We start from the raw sequence: 21669 nt of genomic DNA, 5'->3' as shown, positions 1-21669 counted from the left end.
ATGCCAAACTTCCTCAGCCTCCTCAGAAAATGCAGCCACTGCTGGGCCTCCCTGACCAGATGTGTGGTGTTCAGTGTCAGTGTTAAGGGGTGAGGTTGTTGTCCTCACACCATAGGCTGCTTTCTATCTGCCACTGATGCATCTTATCACTGCCATGTCATCCGAGAACTTTAGGATGATGTCCTAATGGGAGGCGACACAGTCGTGGGTGTACAGGGTGTAGAGTATTGGGCTGAGGACACATCCCTGTGGAGTGCCAGTGTTGTTGATGATCCTGGCTGAGGTTCTGTTCCCAATCCTGACAGACAGGGGCCTGCCAGTCAGAAAATCCAGGAGCCAGTCACAGAAGGTGGGGTGCAGACCAAGAGTAGACAGTTGGATTGACCTTATTAAAGGCGGGGCTCTAGTCAATAAAGAGCATCCTGGTGTAGGAGTCTTAGGACAGGAGTGATAGCATCTATCCAGCTTCTCTCTGTACTGCCTCTAGGCCGCAGTGATGAATTTTGTCGGTCCATACCTGGCCGCTTTGTACTCTGTCTCATTGCCTGATCTAAATGCTGACAGAAGAGTCCTCCAGAGTGGCTGCAGTTTTAAAAACATCCCAGTCTGTCTGAGCAGAACAGTCCTGCAAGGTGTCCCTGAGGTCTCTTGGGTCCGGAACTTGGCCTGTTTTTCTGTTACTTTACTTTAGTCTCTGTCTGTAAGATGGATACAGGAAAAGAGAGATATGGTCAGAGTGTCCAAAGTGGGGGCGGGCTGCATCTGAACGGCACATTCCGGGACTTTGTCTGAAAGCCAAGTCTCAGTGAAAATTAGAGCACAACATTCTCTTAGTGCCGTGTGTTCCGCGAGTTCAGTGTTGTAATCATGGCTCTTAGTTCGTCCAGCTTGTTTACCAGAGACCGCACATTAGCCATTAAGAGGTTGGGTTGCGGTGGTCAGCAAGCATTAGCTTTTAGCCTAGCATGGAACCCTCCCCTCTTGCCTCGACGTCTCCGGAGCGCTCTCCTGGGGTCAATCTGCTCCCTTGAGCTCAGTGTGTTGCGGCCTTCCCAGTGGTGCACAATGAGCTGTAGATCCGGTGGTATGGACCCGATAAATTCAAAGAGACTGTGTGAGTTGGCAGGTCCAGCAGTGCCTGTCTGTTGGATGTTAGCAGTGCTTCACAAGTGGACACTGCAGAGAAAGTAGAAAACACAAAACACAGGAGACAAAAGGATGCGAAAGTCGACTTTCAAGAGCGGAGCGAGCAAACACATCTGCTGTAATGGGTCGTAACAGTAGGGAGAAAAAACCTCAGCATTGTTTGCTTTTGTGTTTTTTTTTTTTGATGTGCAGTATTCACAATGCATCTCGAAGCAAAAATGTGATTTTTTTTTTTTTTCATTTCCATTGATACATTCAAAGTGATATTTAGTGTGGAAGAACCCATCGGAGGTTGTAGACCACAGACATCTGCACCACATTTGTTTATTTTTCTGTAAATGAAGCACACATTGCAAAGATGCTGAAAGTGAAATGCTGATAACGGGAAATGTGAATAAAAAAATGTACTTTGGTCTGCTTATTTTATTGAAATAATTTCTTATTATCAATATTATAAATAAAAAAACTATATAAGAAATAATTACGTTATTTAATTCTTGCGTTTCGGCCCCCCTTGCCTCCAACCTTCACCCATCTGCCCCTTTAGCTGATGTTTTTCCCGCCTGAGGAAAGGAACAAAAAAACAAATTTAAAAAAATCAACTGTTTCTGTGTCAGTGTTGATTGTCATTTTTATGTTGGGGTAAACACACGGGCGCACAAAGAGAACAGGAAGCATCTGGTCCTCTGAGGACACACACGCACGCACACACATGAACATATACATTCTCTCTCTCTCTCTCGCTCTCTCTCTCTCGCTCTCTCTCTCAGTGCTGGCAGCCACCGCAGCTCCTTGGCTGTGATGAAGGCTTCTGTTGAACTGACCTACTCACCCACTACGTGACATCACGACACATTCCTGTACGTGCGTGTGCGCGCGTGCACCTGTGCGCTAATGAACTCCCCACATGGAGGCCTGATTGTGTTCCTCTGAAGGGCCGTTGTTCGTCAGCATGTTGACAACACCTGCTACTGTCCTTCGTATGAAAATGTGATTATGAGCCGTGACGGTAAAATCCTGGCTGTGAAGGATGTTTTTTTTTTTTTTTCGCAGATGTTTCAACCCAGAACTGCAGTGGAAAACATTTGTGGTTTGTCCACAGCGTCGCTACCCCGTTGTGGTTATTATTGTCTTTATCTCGCCGGAGCAGTTCTTCCTCCACCCTGTTTGTGTTTATCTGCTGTTCTCCCTCCCAAGAAAAAAAAACGAAAAAGGAAAAAAAAAGTTCGGATAGCTCTCTCAGTCTATATTAGGAGAAAACCCTCATCACTCAAACTGAAAGATTGAGGCCAATCACATTGGGTGTGGTCCTGCTTTTATCACTACGCACCGCTCGCTTTACTGTAAACAATCAAATTAAGTTTCTTAAAAAAAAAACACAAAAATCCACTGAGGATGTTTTCAGCTGACGGGAATGAAGCGACCAGTTTAAACAAAGTCAAATGATGCACATGCTCTTCCTCAGAACGTTAACCTAATTCAATCCAACAGTCTTCCAAGATGGAAAGCCATTGAGATGGCAAAGGTGTAATTACTGGTCACTGTTTTGAGCTGTCACACACACCTTGCCCACCTAAAGAGTCATAGCTGAACTCTTGCTAAGGTGTTTTCGACAGGGAGCTTTTCATGCTGGATTTCATACCAGGAAACGCAGATGCATTGCAAGGGACTAGAATCATTAAAATTGACTTTATTAGAACTATATAGATCAATTTTATTCTTTATTTATTTATTTTTTTTAAATACCCATTGTGTTGTTTTTTTATTCATAAGAAAATAAATCAGAAACAGCAGCTAATCATAGGTTCAGCTGTTAAAAGAATCATAACATACAGGACACAAAAACACTCATTAGACAAATCCAAACAAAACAACAACTTACTGCTCTTTTAAAAAAAGTTCCTCACCACTTTTATGAATGTAATGCACTGAATATGCCAAACGTTAATCTCTCTCTCAATTGTGTGACGCTGGGCTGTTTTAGAGACAAAGATCTGCCCACAAACATTCTTGCCACGGCACAATTTAGAGTTGGCAGTGATACCAACATGCATGCGTCCGGCCTGTGAGAGGGCTCCCCAGTCTGGACAGTACCTGGGTACGCAGATACAGGAAGGACGTACACGTTCGACCTCCCGTGACCTACTTGCTGTGAGGCGACGGTGCCAGAATCAGTTTAGTTCAAATGGAGGCTGGTGGCAGTTCACCGTTTGCCCACAGTGCTTTGCTTCGGGATAATCACTCGTCGTCATTCTGGTTGCGATTGTCAGTTGAAGAGCCCCACGGAGCGCATGAACAGGCTGAGGGATGAAGGAACTTTTCAGCGCCAACGTCGGGAACACAATGGAGAGTGTCAACATGCCCCCTGTGTGTGTGTGTGTGTGTGTGTGTGTGTGTGTGTGTGTGTGTGTGTGTGTCTATCTGTCTCGCTTGAGCTGGAAGTGTCCGTTGAAAAGGACTATGGCTGGAAGAAAAATCTGCTTGTCCCTTAAACTCTCTTTTTGGGTACTGGATAAACAGATGTCAGCTTTTTTTAAAAGCTGAATAAAGTTACCAGTTGCAAATTACAATTTGTGTGACTAAAGAAGAATTCCTGAATTGCCCTGGAGATGCTAAATCCGGAAATATGTGCAAAAACTGTTGTTTAAATAAGTAAAAAATAAAGGCTTCTTCCATTTGAACCTTCAACACAGGAAGAGGATAGCTCAGGGATGGGCAAACTATGACATGAGGGCCATATGCGGCCCGTTAAGCTTTTTAATCCAGCCCGCTGAACTTGAATTTATATTATATTAATAGTTAAATAAGGCATAAAACAACAGTTTTTCATCCATTTTTCAGCGTTTTAAGAGTCGTTTCAATAAAGACCTAAATACCGTGAGGCTTCAAAGACACATTTAGTTCATTTTCCAAATGACATTAAAGCAAATGTTTTCTACATATCCCATGATATATTTTTTTCCTCCTACGAGGTGGGTCACCAAAACACTCCATCCATCTACTCTGTCAAATTTCACAACCCAGTCAAAACGTTTGCCCACCCCTGGGACAGCTTATGTCTATGTGATTGTACATGTATTTATGTGTCCATATGTACTCTTTTAGATTGATAGTTCTGTATCTAACCAGAAGTGCAAAAGCAACAAGTGCAGATAGCATTATATTCAGAGGAAATAGAAATTATTGTAGATTATTAGGTACAGAGAAGAGTGAATGACTATAACTCTACAGAAGCACAGGGGAAATATATATGTACTGTGTATAATATTTATATACATATGGAATGATATGAACACGCTATGATGTGGCCATGATATACATATTAATGTACTATAATATGCTATATTAATGTACAGAAGATACAGAATGTACAGATTATACTGTGTATGGTGATGTGTAGAGGAAGGTCAGCGGGGTCACAGCTGAAAAGGGAGGCATCTCTGGGGCAAAGGCTCTTTCACTTGTACACATAAAGAGTGTATTATCATTCATGTTATAATATTATATATTATTTATTCATATATATGATCAGAGAAAAAGAGGATAGGGCTAGAAAAGTTTCTGAACTTCTTCCTGCTGTTTTTTTTTTTTCATTGGGAATCTTTATTAGAATTGTGTTCTTTACGAAGTCCGTTGTTTATCTTATGCATTATTCATACTAAATATGAACCCAGCCCAGTTCCCAAAGAGTCTATTGTCTCCTGTTATCCGTGACCACCTTACCAAGCAGTCTAATCAGCAATATCCTCCAAGTTCATTTCTGATTATCACTGAGTCAAAACCAGCTATTAGAAATTCAGATGAACTCCTGCTCCCACATCCAGGCGGCTTCTCGCCTTGATTCCCACCTCCCGAAAAAAGACCCCTCTGAATTGCAGGAAGATGAAGAGCGCAGCCAAAACGGATGGGACGCGCCCGCGCGCGCACACACGCCCGCTGCTGCTGCTGCTGCTGCTGCCGCCGACCCCGTGCCCTCATTGGCCGAGTGCGCCGGTGCGCTCACGGCAGTTCTTTTGCCTCGGCTCACTGAAAAGAGCTGGTGGCTCTTTTGGCTCCCGAGTGGCTCCTCAGGATTTACGTGTTGCTTATATTAATTGATCACCAAATTATGAGCTAAAACTTATTACGAATGTTTAAGATATCAGCAATGTTAAATGTGCATCATTTCTACACTCAACATGGAACACAATGCTAGAAAAATAAATATTAAATACCAAAACAAACAACGATGGAAGTGAAGGAACACATCAATGAAACATCCCAAGACAAACACGTTCGCAAAACAAACAAAAAGCAGCATTCAGCTAAAACGTTTCAGTTTATATGTGTGTGTATGTGTGTGTTTTCATTTTATGGCTTTAGAATCGTCAAAAATGTGCAATGAGTGAGTGTTTCATCCCCTTTTTTCAGGATAACCTCAACTTTCAGTATCTGGTAGTTATTGAACTTCATTGTGTGATCATTACCTGTAAAAATGGTAAATAATAAACATACAAACAAACCAATAAATACATACATACAAATTGGGGGAGAACAAAAAGACGGACTTGGTATTATTTTTAAGATTGTAATGTTATATAAACTCTGAAATGACATGAACAAGAAAATTTAATTTGAATTTTTAACCATTTTACATATGCACAAAACATGTGGAAGTCGCTGACTTTATATACACGCACAAAACCTCCACTAAAAGAAAGAGCCGGCTCTTACTGCCTTACTATTACTGTTTTTTATTGTGTTCTTTTTTTTTTTTTTTTTGACGGAAGAGGAGGAGGAAGCCCAGGAGGAGGCGCAACGACGGCTCCCCCCCAATAAATAAACGCACGCGGGCTCCAGAGAGGAAACAGAGATCCCCGCGGCGACGACACACGCAGCCAGCCCTTCTTTTTTCGCCACCGCTTCGAGGAAGTTCTCCAACCGTCCAACCGAAGATGCTGACCGCCTGCTTGGAACTGCTCGGCCTGGCGCTGTGCGTGGCCGGCTCGCTGCTGGTGATGGTGGCGTGCGCGATGCCCATGTGGAAGGTGACCGCCTTCATCGACACCAACATCGTGGTGGCGCAGACCATCTGGGACGGCTTGTGGATGTCGTGCGTGGTGCAGAGCACGGGCCAGATGCAGTGCAAGGTGCACGACTCGATGCTCGCGCTCACGCACGACCAGCAGACGGCGCGCGCGCTCACCGTGCTCTCGTCCGTGCTCGCCGCGGTGGCGCTGGCGGTGACGGTGGCGGGCGCGCAGTGCACCAACTGCATCCGCGACGAGACGCTGAAGGCGCGCGTGGTCAACGCCGGCGGCGTCCTCTACATCATGAGCGGCCTCTTCGCGCTCGTGCCGCTGTGCTGGACGGCCAACAACATCATCGTGGACTTCTACGACCCGCACGTGCCGCCCTCCAAGAAGCGCGAGATCGGCGCCGCCATCTACGTGGGCTGGGCGGCCGCGGCGCTGCTGCTGTTCGGCGGCTCCCTGCTGTGCTGCTCCTTCTCGCAGGTGGTGCGCGGCGGCTACCCCATCAAGTACGCGCCCACCAAGGCGATCGCGGTCAACGGGGACTTTGACAAGAAGCACTACGTGTAGACTGAAACTGTTTGGTTTTGTTCATCAAGTGTAATTATTAAGATTTTTTTTTTTTTTGTTGCATGTGCTGGCAGAGGCTGAGCATCGGCGCAACTTTGAAATGAGCCCAGAAAGATGCTCCGTGAAGAGAGTTTCTTGGCACCGGGTGGATGGAGGGTGACGCTGGTTTAATACATGAATGAATTAAAAGGAAAGAAAGGAAGGAAGCACAGGTCACAGAACTGAGTGTGTATATATATTAAGTTTTCTTACATCAGTGTTTGGCCATTCACAAGTTCGGCGTTTTTTTTTTTTTTTTTCTTAGATGAGAGCAGTGAAACAGTTCCAGGCTGGCACATTGTGATCAAGCCTGAGGTCGGAGGTGCCGCAGATCTGCAAGTGTAAATAGTTTGTTTCGCCTTTTTCCCTCTCCGCGTGGAACGAGCCTGCGCTCTGCTTCTGCTTCAACATGCAGCAGGCAGCGAAACCTATTCAGAGCGACGTGCACCCATGTTGTGATCAAAGAGGGGGATTTGCATTTGAATATTTGTACAGTTGTTTTGTTTTTGTTTTTTTACTCTTTGTGATGTGATTTCCACTTTTGCCTTTATACATTTCTTACATTTTGTAATAAATAAAAAGAAATATGCAAACTCTTTTGTATTTGTGATATTTGACACAACCAAAACTGAAGCAACAATGAATCCCATATCTACATTTTCAAATCTTCTTTTTTCATTTCTGGCAATGGAGTCCGGGGTTGATTCATTCAGTGCTTTTGGCACAGTAGTGTAACGTGAGACAATGTCAGGTGTGCAGAGAAGGGAAAGAGAAGAACATTCCATCGTGCCTGCTTTTAAAATAATTGTCAGCCTATTTTCCTCCCTCAATTCCTCCTAGGATAACTTTGCTTCGTGTGCATTTTGACGGGCCCAGGTGTCACATTGAGTAGGTATAAATTATTATTAGGCTAAAAAGATTCCACGGTGTCCCCTGCCTTCGAACCTAAGACAGCTGGGATAGGCTCCAGCAGACCCCCGTGACCCTGAATAGGAATAAGCGGGTATAGAAGATGAATGCATGGATGAATGAGATTCATTTTACAATGTTTCGGGTTGGTGGTGTGCCATAGGATTTTTTTTTTCAATGCAAAAATTGCACCGTGACTCAAAAACACTGTATTAATGAACCAAAAGACTGCAGAGCTCTTCAGATAAGACAATTTAGCCCTCTGTTTACAGCCCGCCACCTGCAAAAACACCAAGTTTTGGCAGGAAGCTAAACGTGATGAGTCTTGGACATTTTTAGAAAGGGACAAAAAAGGCAGCAGATTGAACACCTGATTGAAAGTATTGTCACCAACATGGGAGTGCCCCTGTGTGACATCACGCAGGGCTAACATACAGACCTCGAAGTTTTAGAAGACTTACAGAAAGATAGAGGGGGGAAGAGGGTGGGGGGGGGGGTAAAGGAAAAAGGGGCGTAGCTTACTGACAGGAGACACAACCTTGAAATGTTGGTCACCCTGAACTATAGCAGGCGGCGTCCGTCAGCTTCACAATCATCACAATGTCACTGACACAATCAGACCGAAATCCATCATAAAACAGAAACGCGACATATTGTTCCTCTTCCTCCACATGCACTCGTTTATATGCAAAGTGAGGGGGGAAACGGACCGCAGAGCCAGAAAGTGACGTCAAAATAATCAGCGCTCCAGGTTCTCACACTGGGACGGCAGCGGTTTGAACAATGCAGGCGGCACTCGATCATGATTAGCCCAATCAGAGGGGTGCAACTCCAGCGTCAGGAAGACTGGCCTAGATGTGGAGCAGCGCAGCAATCAGTGCCCTCACGTGCATAAACAAAACTAAACACACACACACACACACACACACACAAAAAAAAAACAGCGCATGCACACCCACCCAGCGCAAACACAAACAACACAGCAAACAGGAACAGAAAGTAGAGTGGGGGTAAAAAGGAAGTGGAAGATCTACATTTAGATGAGCAAAAGGAGTAGTTTGGCCTGAGTGGGACAAGAGATCCGGTTCAGACCAGAATCGAAGGCGCTTTCGCCAAGTGAAGCAAAGGGAACGCTTTGCGTTTTAAAGGTTAGAAAGCAAAAGAGGACTTTGACGCTCGCGTCAAATCCATTTCCACGTTTCATCCGCGTGAGACTGAGGTGAACTTGCTGTGGCGTAAATGATGTACGAGTGGCATTTGAAATAAACCCAGATGTGCAGTCAACTAATCACGGCTCCTGATTCGTCGGAATGCAGTTCATTTAAACATTCTTAATGATGCAGAAATCACTGACGCCACTGACAGCAAGCGATGCTTGAACAAATATAGTACAGAGAAAGTGGTGGCTCATGCATTTTGCTCCCTGACACAGAGTTTCTCTTTCTTTTTTCCAATTGATACTATGAATTGTGTAGCTTAAGTAGTGCTGTCAAGCGATTAAAAAAAATGAGAGATTAATTAATTGCGATCTGTAATTAATTAATCTAATTAATCTAATTTTAAATCTCAACCTAAAATCGCCATTGCAGGCAATGTGCTCATATGGAAGGGCTCTCATGGCAGCCAGCATGTTTGCTGCACCTGGAGCAGCCAAACTTGAGCTGCTTCGGTGGTAAGCAAACTCCTTCTTGCAAAGAACACAAATGACTCTACCTTTATCAATCGTTCCGTCAGGGCGTTTTTTAAACGTAAAATTCCCATTCACTGGACCAGAAACTTTCACGTGCTCCTCCATTTTCACTCCTCCTCTCCACTACTCACCGCTCCTCCCCTTGTCTGCCCAACTACAATGGGAGCCTATCATCGTATGCTAAATAAACCCAAACACAATGACAGCCAATCAATGTCCACTTCAAGGTGTGATACACCTTGTTTTCCACCCCTAACAACGCAGGCACAAGAAGCCCACCACACAAACACGGCTTTTATGATTTAAAAAAAAAAACTACCCCCAACAATAAAGTTAGAGATTAAAAAAATAGATTAAGCAATTTAAAAAAATAACGCTCTAAATAGGCATGTAATTAATTAATTGCGATTAATGCGATAATTTGACACCCCTAAGCTTAAGATGAATAGTAGGCATGCATTAATAAATTGAGATTTTATCCCCCCCCTTCTGCTGTTTTGAAGTGTATATAGGCTATGCCTGAAAAATAAAACTAAACTAAAAAAAATAAAATAAAACTAAACTGAACAAAAAAGAGCGAAAACTCAAAGATGTGTGCATGTAAAATGTTTTATCAGGCAGGTTCCAGGGAATAATATTACTATTATTATCATCATTATACATTTCCTGTTTCATGTTATTCACACTTTCCTGCCTCAACTTTTTTTTTCTCCTTCTGCTTCCAGCGCGCTGCAGAGTATAGGCGGCCAACAAACACATACATTTTGTGAAAAGTACTGCAATTGTATTTTATTATTAACGTTCACACACGCGATAAATTACATGGAGGTATGTACAGGTGGCTGAGGCACTGAAGGGTCTGCGGTCTCCAGCAGAGCGCAGGCCTTTACAGACAAACATACAGATTACGTCCCGAAACTGCTGGCTGCATCCCCGAGATCAAAGAGGTCTGGTAAGATGTTTCATCATTCAAGTATCGGCCGGCGTTCAGAACATTCAATAAATAAAAGTCTCGGCAACCGCCGGGTTGAAGGAAACACTTTGCAGAATTGAGAGGATCTGAAAGTCTTAAAAGCCTGTTTGAGGCAGAAATGGGTCACAGGACCCATGGAGTCACACTGCTGCCCTCTGCTGGTTCATGCAGCACGCAAAGTAAATGTGGCTGAGGGATCAGATTTGTTAGTCTGAGAAAAAGAGCCTTTAGAAGATTATAAAACGCCATAATTATTGTGATGCAAGGCAGACAGACACAACCAGAGTCCTGTTTTATTCTCCTCTGATCACGTTTCTCAGGAAACAGCTTTCATTAATTGGTTGCTCTAAATGAAGTGGCGCAACACTGATGTTAAAGAAACCTACAATGGGAATATTTAGAATAAAGATGCTCGAGTGACGTGGAGTGTATAATTTCCATGTCCGGAACAAATGTTTGTTCCGAATAAACAGTCCCTGCTGCAGGCAATGTTAAATTATTTATATCCTGGTCTGAAAACAAACACTGCACAAGTGATAACGAGCACTGCAGTTATCAGTCAGATGTTTGCTTGTTTGTTTAAAAAGAAAAGCCACACTGTGACTGTAAGTGTGATTCTTTTTTTTTTTTCATTAGAACTAAACATGACATTATTAGGCAGCGTTAAAAAATAAACCTCCACCAGCAGGGGGAGCTTTCAGATGATGTTTGATGATGACGTTTTGGTGCTTTAAATTGCTTTGATAAGTCAGGCACACGACAGAAGTTGATATCCCTTGACTTTGAAAAACAATTAAATAAAATTAAAAAATCTAAACTGATCCAGAAAAATCACAGAAAATTTTTTTTGTCCTTTTATAAATTTCTGTTCAATGGTTCAGAATCCATATCGTACCAACGTCCCCTGTTGTGTCTACGCCTGGTACTCCTTGAGCAGCTGGCCGGCGATGACCAGCCTCTGAATCTCGCTGGTGCCTTCGTAGATTTCGGTGATGCGGGCGTCTCGGTAGTGCCTCTCGGCGGGCATGTCCGTCACGTAGCCCATCCCGCCCAGGACCTGGATGGACTGAGGCAGAAGGAGCAAACAAATTTAAAAAAAACTGAGCAAACAACCAAAACAGTGAGACGGAGGCATCGCCGTCCCTCCCGCTGTACTCTTACCTGATGGGAGATGTACGTGGCCGCTTCGGACGCCGCTAGTTTGGCCATGGCTGCTTCCTGTGAAGGACAACAAAAATTAATAAAACAAAGACGGTGAATGTTGCCTTGCGGCATTGCCAGCCAGACCCGGTCGGCGCAGGACGGCGCTGTACCTTGATGAAGGGTTTCTTGGAGTCTCGAAGCAGCGCCGCCTTCCAGGTGAGCAGGCGAGCGCTCTCCAACGCCACGGCCATGTCAGCCAGCTTGAACTGGAGGAGTTGGGACATGTTTTATGTTTTATCCAGCAGAGGTCAGACCTGAGACACCTCGTTTGGTTTGCGTCCGGCGTCAACGACGATTAGAGATTCAAGAGGATTTTTATTTCGGCCCGACAGGCGTCCTTACCTGCACTGCCTGAAGCTTGCTGATGGGGGCGCCGAATGCCATGCGTTTCTGCGAGTAGTCGGCGGCGCAGTCCAGCGCGGCCTGAGCGATGCCGAGCGCCTGGGCTGCGATGCCGATTCGTCCACTGTCCAGGGTTTGCTGCGGAGATCGCACACCAGGAAGCGTGACTCAGGGACAGAAGCTCGGGGTTCCCACTCTTTCCCTGACATTATTTTCCAGGAAATTTTTTTAAGCGCTACGGAAACAAGTTATCACATGATACATTGATGCTCTCCCCGGTCTCCCTCATAATTTGGAAGTGTTTTTCTACAGTTGTAACTTGCGTTTTACCCAGACTGCTTCTATGTTTATTCCTCAGACATCTGACCTGCAGTCTATGGTTATATTTTATACATGAAATAACCCATTGGATGCTGAGAAATAATGACAAATTTATTGAAGAAAAATGCAAGCACATCCACAGAACTCCATTAGCATGACCAACTGGAGTTTAAATGTTTTAATTGAGCAATTTCCAACTCAACTTTCCCTTCTCTCCTTCTCTTCAATAAATCACTGAAGAACAATTCTCTTCCTCTGTCTCGAGGCACTAAGTCCTTCATAGGATCTGAAAAGTGGCTAATTTCGAAAATGTGCGGTTTCAAAAAAGTCTCTGTGTAAACGGCCCCTAATTTTCCAGGATAACTGAACCGTTTCCAGGAGATTTTTCTCATTTTCCATATGTTTTCCATGACTGGAAAAGTGTCAATCATTTTCCAGGTTTTTCAGGTTTACCAGGACCCTGATGCTGCATTTAAATAGAACTCAGTTCAGTCTTGTAAAGTTTCTAATGCACTTGATGCTTCTGATATTCTAGTTAAAACTCGAGCTCCACATTCAGCTGCTAATATGAGAATAGGATTTAACACACTTCAGGCATAATTAATGCTCTATAATGAGGCATCCTGTGCGTGAAATTACCATGGCGATCTTGAAGCCGGCCCCGCGAGGCCCCAGCATGTTTCCCAGCGGTATCCTGCAGTCCTCCAGGATGATGTTGGCGGTGGACGACGCTCTGATGCCCAGCTTGTCTTCCTTCTTGCCCCGAGAGAGGCCCGGGTGCGGCATTGGGACCAGGAACGCACTGATCCCCTGCGGACAAGGAAAAGCAACAGCGAGTCAATAAAGTCGGACAAAAAAACAAAAAAAACAAACAAACGCGAATCGTGAAAAAAGCCGCGGCGTCGTACTTTGTGTTTGAGCGACTTGTCCGTGGTGGCGAAGACGACGGTGGCCGACGCGTCCCAGCAGTTGGTGATCCAGGCTTTGGTGCCGTTCAGGACCCACTCATCGCCCTCCTGACGGGCCGTCGTGGAGGCGGCACCTGCGTCGCTGCCGTTACCTGTGGGGATCGGAGGGGGAGCGACCGCATCATTAACCACGATACAATCTGCCTTGTGGAGCTGCTGATGTCTCTTTTGTAACCTGTTTCTCAACGTGTAACTAGTGCGACGCCTTTGTTCCTGTTGTGCTGCAGAGGCCTGGAAGGCCCATCCTGAAAGATTGTCACCAGCTAGGCTGTGTAAGCCCCGCCCTTCCTCGCCAAACGCTTCAGGCAAACACGTTCACTGTTACTGACACACACACACACACACACGCGCCATCCCTGCATGAGATCATATGTTCGAAATCAGTGGGTTTTTTTTTTTTCAACCACCAATTTCAACCAATCAGGTAGTGTTGTCACGATACTCGATTTCAGACCTCGATACAATCTGTTGAAATGATTTTCAATGCTAGCAACCGCGGAAGTTTCGTTGACGGGGGTGGGGAGCGTGTAGGTGTGTGTGTGTGGGGGCGGGGGGGGCGCTCTGAGGTCGGTGGCGCACGTCAAGTATCGATATATCGATACTACGGAAAAGTCATATTGAACCGTTTTTAGTTTTCAATATCGATATTTAATCGATATATATATCGATAACACGAATATATAATATATAGTGAAAAATTATGCAATTTCACTAAATTGGTCTAAAAAACAGAATCACATTCTATTGACAAGTGACTGTGCTTTAAAAAGGAATGTGAGCCTATTTTCTTCCTCAATTCCTCCCAGGATATCAGCTTTGTGTGGAACTAAACAGGCCGAGGTTTCACACTGAGAGCGTACAAATGAGTTAAAAGAGTACGTCAGGCATGTCCAAACTCCAGTCTGCGGGCCAAATGTGGCCCGCCAGCTGATTTTAAGGGGACCGCGGGACTTGTCTCTGAAAACATGTTCCTTGTGGTCCGCCGCTCGGTATTTCATCCAACAAGCTGACGTTTGCAGTTTTTCTCCACACTCACATTATCTGATCTGCTCAATGATCCCCATTGAAAAAGGTTTGGACACCCCTGGACTATATTGTCATTATATTGCCGTTTTATAATAAATCAATATCCTGCTAAAAAAAAAAAAGAAGTGTCATTTCTTATCATATTTTTGTTGAAGAACACTGCTCTAAATGACCACTTCGACTACTTCTACCACGTACCTGGCTCGCTCAGGGCAAAACAGCCCACCTTCTCCCCCGTGGTGAACGGCGTGATCCACTGCCGCTTCTGCTCCTCCGTGGCGAACTTCAAGATGGGCCCGATGTAGAGAGACTGGGGAGGCAGACAAAGACAAGCGTCACTGCGCTGCACTGCACTGCACTGCACCAGGGGGAGCCACGATATTTTGCACCGGCTCTGCTCCTGCCGGGCACACGCGCCTGCGGCGAGAGGCTGCGCTCACGTTGTTAACAGACACCACCACCCCCGTGCTGGCGCAGCCCCGGCTGATCTCCTCCATGGCCAGGCTGTACGCCAGGTAATCCATCCCGGCTCCGCCCAGCTCCTCTGGGACCTCTATCGCCATCACGCCCATCGCCCCCAACTCCTGGACCTGGACAGAAAGCAAACGCGAGTTGATTTTCTCGAACGTACCTTTGAAAAGGTCCCGTATGAAGGAAAAATATGATCGTGTTTTCTAATAGTAGTGTACAGGGTTGGCGAGTAATCTATTACTAAGTAATCCACTACTGTGATTAAACTACTTTCTTAGTCACAGTGTAATGTAATGGGATTACTCTGGCAAAACTATATCATAATTACTTCATCAAGTAACGATTGCATTACTTTTCGGAAATATTAATAAGCTAAAAATGTCTCGTTATCCACAAAATGTGTGAAATTTAGAAAAACATATTATTCATGTGCGTTTGTGCGCTCAGGTACCTGTTTGGCAGGAAAGGAATGCGTCTTGTCTAATTTCGCTGCAATGGGTGCCAGTTCCTTATCTGCAAAGTCTCTGCAGGTCTGCCTCAGAATCTGATGAGTCTCTGGCAGCTCTGCCAGCTGGGACAGACTTCGACAACTGCTGAGACACACTCTCAGGGCTGTGGGACAGGTATAGCGAAAGACAAGAAAAACAAAACAAAACCAAAGGGCAAGTCAAGGACACAGCTGAAGTGGTGCACAGCACAGGAATTACACAACACAAATCATTTATCAGCTGTTTAATGGTCAGCTATTAACCTGGGATGCGGCATCTGTGTGTGGTTTACAACCTGGGAAGGTTATGCAGTTGTTGTTGTTTTTTTTTAAAGCCTATCTTTTTTTTTTTTTTTTTTCTTCTTTTTTCCTCCAATCTGCAGCCAGTATACTTATGAAGAGGTAACAACTCGGTCTCTTCTGAAGAAGCAGCTTGCAGGCTTTGCTGTACATCACAGCTCAGTCAGAAACACACTGGCACTGGGTGCATTGAAAAGCAGCATATATGGAAAAACAGTGCTGCAGAACTCATCTGTGGTTGGCACACTGGCATTGGTTGAGCTTGTGTGTGTGTGTGTGTGTTTGTAGTTGCGTAATGATAAATAACTGTTGTCTTACAAGTGCTATGACATATCCACAGCCGCCCACAAGGTGGATCTGCTCAAGGTTTTGTGTATTTCCCATGCCATCACAGATGCCATGACATTTCACAAGTACATTATGAAATTAAATCCTTCATTGAAGCAGCCGTGCAGCTACAGAAAACCATAGGATAGTTGTTGTTGTTGTTGTTGTTGTTTTTTAATCATGAGGGTACTAAATTTGTTTTAATGTAAAGCTAATTAATAAAGTACCGCGATCCATCTCTCACTCTTGCCCTCTGCACTGGTTTTTCAAATCCGTCATACTGTCTGTGAACGCAGCACCGGCTCAATCTTTAGCCTACGTTAATGTAGGTGAAAGGTTACACATCTCCACTATCAGTCACCTTTAGCTCACAATAACAGCGACAGGGACCAGCAGTGACCAAAAACAACAACACTTTCACTGATCATCAACGCGTTACGCTACTTTTTCTTTTAAATCAACACGATGCCACAATTATATTCAAGCAGGTTACTTGTGACCCCAAACTAGCCCAGATGCTAATTATCACATACTTTTCAATGGCTTGCACCTCTATCGTGAGCGACTGTACCGCCGTAGAAGCTAAAGCAGGCAAACAATTTGATTTTCTACAGCCAGAAGTGATGGACACGCTCGGTTTTGAAGTTATTCCACTGGTTACGTAGCCAGCTAAGCTAACTAGCTCAGAGGTGTTCCCAGAGCAGTATACATGCAAAGGCAGCTAATGTGGCTACAGTTTATTTTAAACGTTCCAATTGTTCCATTTTAAGACATGCTCATTTTTGCAAGAACCAAGTTCTGCGTGTGTACGTACCTTTCCTTGCTTTAAAAAGTGCAGCCATGCTTCCTTCCTGTCGTTCTGCTGTAGCTCTACTGTCAATGTTGACCGTGCTGCTGCCTTCATGGTACTGCCTAAAATGTCGTAACTTATGCAACCAGGGTAGACGCTTAAATGTTAAGCCAGGGTGGTGATTAGTTATCCAAAACATGTTTTGGCAATGTTATCAACATTTCCCAATTATCTAGATTTCTTACATAGACCACCTGCAATTTTTTTTTTAAATTAACTATTATTAAGTGTCGTTCAAATATGGTCTTTGTCAGAAATATAATATGGTTTGGTGTGGATTGTTACTTTTAATTTTTTGCAGTGTTGAAAGAGAAAAACGAAGTTATGTTATACTAAAGTTGCTGAGAGCTAGAGAAGGTAGCACATTTGCAAGGCCTATATCATGCAACGCACACACTCACTCCCTTAAATGCCTTATAGGTCCATATTGGCCAAATGTGCTTTCAAATACTTGTGAAATTAAAATAGCCGACACACTCCAAATATTTAAATATGTAACACTGAAAACACACAGTGAACCATTTTTGTGAACATCGTGAGCAGAAGAAAAAGGTAATCCAGCCATGGGGAAGAGGTTGAAGTTTTTCACAACATGTTTATTTTTTAGCACCATAAAAAGTCATTTAAGTTTGTCCCAAGTATTTTGCTCTTATTCTGTCTTTCCTCTGGGATGGAACGATGGTGGTGGCAATTTAGGAAAGAATTGTAGACAGGGGCCGTTTGGAGAAAATAAAAATCTGAGCGGGCTGCGCGGCTACAACGGCACCGGGCGGTCAGCAGGTAGTGTTCACTTGCTGGCGGAGGTCAGGTTGAAGCATCCTCTCTGGTTGAACTGCATGTCCCTGATACGACGAATGGACTGGACCTGGGGCTGGAAGGCGCAGAAGTCGTTGTAGTGTCTGTAGTCACCGCACTCAAACAGGTACTGGTAGCCTCTGTATCCAGGGTACTGGTAACCCACCCACCTGAGAATGTCACAGAGAAGGTAAGTCAGTGCATCAACCCGCTGTTTGGTTTCAGAGTGTGTATTTGTCCATGTAAACTCAATTATGTAATCAGTTGTGTCTTTCTCCAACTTTGACTTTCCCATTAGAAAAGCATGAGTGGTGTTTGTAACTTTGAGGAGGCTCTAGTTGTGTTTCAGGAGGTTTGAGGTTTTGAGTTTTAAAAAGAGATGAATGCTGCAACAGAGGTTCCATTTGCTCTAAATGGCCTTTCAAGACGTCAGCGGGGGAAATTACCACTAGTTAGTTTTGGGTGTCTCCAAATTAATGGGCTCTTTAAGAGCTTATACAGGTCCTGTTGTTTTTATTTTAGTAATAAAAAATTAAGGCATGCAGTTAGTCTTGTGATGACATGCTGTTCTACTTACTCCTTAACAAAAAACAGTGTATTGCATCTCTGGAGGTTTATTGGCTCTCATTTTCTCCCCCCTAATTCCTTGACATAAAGCCCGTGCTTCATTTTTAAGTTAACTTTGTCTCGATCCTTTCCGGGATTCAGTTATTTTCTGTGGAAAAACAACACCCTGTTGTGTGTAAGTGTGTGCAGGGTGCCGGTACTCACGATCCTCCTGGCACCCTCACGCTGCCCACTCTGTCACAGAAGCCATGCGCCCAGAGGGTGGGCACATCATCCTCCTGGATCTCCATCTTGTTGCCCTTGAAGTCAGAGAGCTCATACAGGCAGATCTTGTGCTCCAGGCTGTCCTGCATGGAGGAAATTAGACGATGAAGACTTCGAGAGCCGTTGTGTTCCACGGATTGTAACGCGATGGCTCTGAATTATTTACGTGGCCATGCTGTTGTAGGCCTGCAGGGGGCAGTGTTTGTTGCTGAATCCTGTTGGATTGCAGATTGCCTTTGTATTTGTGGCGCAGCCTTTTTTTTTTCATGGCATTGTTGTGTGAAGCGCCAACAACAGGAACAGGAAAATAATAATAACAAAAAAAATAAAATAAAGGCCCATTGCCACTAAAACAAATAACTGCTGTGTTTTCATTCTAAAGCTAACAATAAACATTTATATTTACACAAAGAACAGGTGGACTATGAATTATAGTAGCTACTATGAAATTAAGAAACTGACAAAATGGCTTAAATATGAGCTATATGAGTTATTCTAAATCCACTATACAGAAAGATTTTTTTTCATACATTCTTGTGAATGTGAGACATTTTTAAGAGGGTCTATTAATTTTTCAGCTCTTTCGCTTCAGGGCCATTGATCGGACAGAACTACGCATTGGATATTTTTGTTCCCACCCACCACCAGCAGCAGCAGCAGCGGTAGATGACATTTCTTTAGATACATATTTGCAGTTTTGAGGGTTCTGTGTTGAACGCACCATGCGGATGGGCCTGAGGGACATGAGGCAGTCACTGCGGTAGGAGTTGCTCCAGGTATCCCAGCGAGGATACTCTCCCTTCTCCAGGATGAACATCTCCCCACGGAGGTTAGTCTGCTCAAAGGCAACAAAGCTGGACAGGGGGGTCCGCCAGGTGCAGGGGAGGAATAGGTGGGTCGGGAACAGGAGGAGCGGAGAGAGCAGAGCACACATGTGAATGGAGACGACATGGAACACTGTCAGGCTTCAACCAGCTCAACTCGGGTCTGTGTGTCCACTTACGGGCCGCACTCCACAATGATACTACGCACTCTATCGATGCCACGGTCACACACGTTCATACACTCATTCTGGACCTCGATCATCCTGCCCTGGAAGTTCTCCTGGTCGAACAGCATGATCTGTGCAGGGAGAACGCGCATGGGAGGTTACATTAGAGGGCAGCAAACGCTGACATCGTTCACAACTCGGTCTTTTTGTTGTTGTTGTTGAACTAGTTTCTGGTTAGCTTCATTTGCTCCGTTTCAAAGCTTAAATGGCAACATATAAAATGTATCTTCCGGGGCTAATGTTCATTCTCCTATACAGCCCTTGGAAACTGTGATACTTGCTTTGTGATAAAGATTTTAATATAAAAAACAAAAAACAATTTCAATCACAACAGATGTGAAAATTAACTGAAATAGCGGGTGACCCACAAGTAGTAATAGTGGGGACCCACAAGTGCTCACTTTGTGAATAACAAAACAAGGATGAATAATATATCTGGATATCAAAACCGCAATAACAAAAGCAGATAAAAACACACAAATGTGGCATTCATATTCTTTGGCTCTAAAGTGCATCAGTTTGTCCCCCCCAAAAAAATTAACTGAACCAGGCATTGCACGCTGGGGATGGCATATAATCTCATTTTGATTTAAAATGCTAACGTTGATATGGCAATACAAAAATATAAAAATAAAAAGGCCATGACTCACTCTGAAGGATCCCATGCCAGGCTCGCCGGTCTTGGTGGCCTTGCTGGAGGCAGCGGGAGCTGGGGCACCCTTGTCCTTGGCATCGGTGCCCTGGCTGGAGGCGGACTTGGCGGTCTGAGACATGGCGAGGGGCTTCAGGAGGGTCCGGGTGTGAGGTGGCGGGAGACGAGGGGATGAACAGAAATAGAGGTGTAAGAGGAGGTGTCAGGATTTGCACAGGAGACAGACATGAATGGAGTGTGTGTGTGTGTGTGTGTATGTGTGTGTGTGTGTGTGCGTGTGTGTTGGGGGGGGAGGGGGTTACACTGTCAGAGAGTGGTATGATTTTTGGGAAAGTGGGGGCAAAGAAAAATAAAAACAAGTCTGCTGTTTAACGTGGGAGGCTCATTGGGGGCTCTGGGCTTTAGTTTTTAGTGCTTTCCTCTGTGTGCCCTGCCTGTGTTTTGCATGTCGGTGTCTGCGTGTCCTTACCTGCGTTAGTATAGCTTGCAGTGCCGTGTGAGGGAGGCTGGCTCGTGCTGGTCCCTTCAGCGCTCGACCCAAGCATTTATACCCTGGCAAAGGCCGAACGCGCGAGCGGGCGGCACAATGGAAAGCCCGTCGTCATCACAGTTGTGCTGCGACAAAGCCGCCGGCTCGTCGCACAGTGCAGAAACGCCACGAGGCCCACCGGCCTGCCCGTAAGCATTTTACTATCAATGGAAACCACTGAGCGCGGCGTTTTTTTTCGGCCCGCCGGGGACGGCCGAGCTCCTAAGCTTCGGGTGCGTGTGGGGAGCAGGACGGCAAAGGTCCACAGGGCACAAAGAGGTAATCCGGTCTGTCTCGCTCAAAAGTCAACTGCCTCTTTAAAAAGTTGAAATTAATACTTTCGCAAGAACCACATTATGTCTTGACATGGTTGAACAACATCAGAAGTAACACACAAACTAGAACAGCACATTTATAATAATAATATTATTTATGTCAGGGTATTTGTGTCATGAATGGAAGTTATACCCCCGGTTGTATAGCCATGGACAGTGAAGCTGGCAGTGTGCAGCCAGCAAATAGCAACAATGAATGAATAGTTTAACATAAGTTTGCAATACCAAGTTCACTGAATCTAAATCTGATTTAGAAGCATAAAAGTCATCTTGTCAATATCACTAAAGTCTGTTTACTCTCAATAAATAAAAGTCCCAGAATTTGCATGCCATATTTTTTCCAATATATGTCTCTGTCCTGTCAGCGAACTCCGCAGAAATGACAAAAGTCCGTCCTGACTGACTTCTGACTTACTTCTTTTGCTCCCTTCCCCTTTTCAAAAGCACACAAGACTCCAAATTAGCCCCTTTGTGATGTCACATCCTACGCCCGGTGCCTCTCCCAGCTGAGTGACACCTCCTCGAGCTAGCTGTTGATTCTCTCTTTTGACGCCTTGTTTGTCCCGCCCAAACGTTTGTATAGTACCTAAAAAGCATCAGTTTCAGAAGGGAACTAAGTGCGCCTTTTTGTTACTTAATCATGCAAGGCTCCTTCATCAGAGTCCTGTAAGGAAAATAATAATAAAATGAGGTGTGGCTGATAAAAGGAACAGGACCTTTTGGAAACAAACAAAGCAAAAACCATTATCGGTTGACCTAAAACAGCATAAGCAGTGTTCTTGATGTTTGTCTAAGCAAAGCTTTCTTTGAGTTTCTGTTTACCAAGCTTTAGAAACTTGTTC

At 44.6% G+C, this 21669-nt stretch overlaps 3 protein-coding genes across 3 annotated transcripts; 1 reads left to right on the top strand and 2 right to left on the bottom strand.

Annotated features, from left to right (window-relative positions):
- Nucleotides 1-5981: 5981 nt before the first annotated feature.
- On the top strand, nt 5982-7360 carry cldn5b (claudin 5b). Its single transcript, XM_076029745.1, has one exon. The coding sequence runs from the start codon at nt 6081-6083 to the stop codon at nt 6726-6728; it is 648 nt and encodes a 215-aa protein (XP_075885860.1). The 5' UTR covers nt 5982-6080; the 3' UTR covers nt 6729-7360.
- Nucleotides 7361-10140: 2780 nt separating this feature from the next.
- On the bottom strand, nt 10141-16697 carry acads (acyl-CoA dehydrogenase short chain). The gene is made up of 10 exons (XM_076029743.1): nt 16599-16697; nt 15122-15282; nt 14640-14789; nt 14398-14509; nt 13114-13265; nt 12845-13015; nt 11885-12022; nt 11653-11748; nt 11501-11557; nt 10141-11405 (listed from the first exon to the last, which is right to left on the bottom strand). Exons 1-10 carry the CDS (start codon nt 16624-16626, stop codon nt 11253-11255), a joined length of 1218 nt encoding a protein of 405 aa, XP_075885858.1. The 5' UTR covers nt 16627-16697; the 3' UTR covers nt 10141-11252.
- A 512-nt stretch (nt 16698-17209) lies between these two features.
- Nucleotides 17210-20907, bottom strand: crybb1 (crystallin, beta B1). Its single transcript, XM_076029742.1, has 6 exons — nt 20433-20907; nt 19962-20093; nt 19264-19382; nt 18982-19114; nt 18201-18343; nt 17210-17599 (listed from the first exon to the last, which is right to left on the bottom strand). Exons 2-6 carry the CDS (start codon nt 20082-20084, stop codon nt 17422-17424), a joined length of 696 nt encoding a protein of 231 aa, XP_075885857.1. The 5' UTR covers nt 20085-20093; nt 20433-20907; the 3' UTR covers nt 17210-17421.
- Between the last annotated feature and the right edge of the window lie 762 nt (nt 20908-21669).

Source organism: Nelusetta ayraudi, unplaced genomic scaffold (assembly GCF_046127955.1).
Source record: "Nelusetta ayraudi isolate G7.1 ecotype Tasmania unplaced genomic scaffold, CSIRO-AGI_Nayr_v1 ptg000026l, whole genome shotgun sequence".
Classification (NCBI taxonomy): Eukaryota; Metazoa; Chordata; class Actinopteri; order Tetraodontiformes; family Monacanthidae; genus Nelusetta; species Nelusetta ayraudi.
This window is presented reverse-complemented; position numbering and strand designations above follow the sequence as displayed.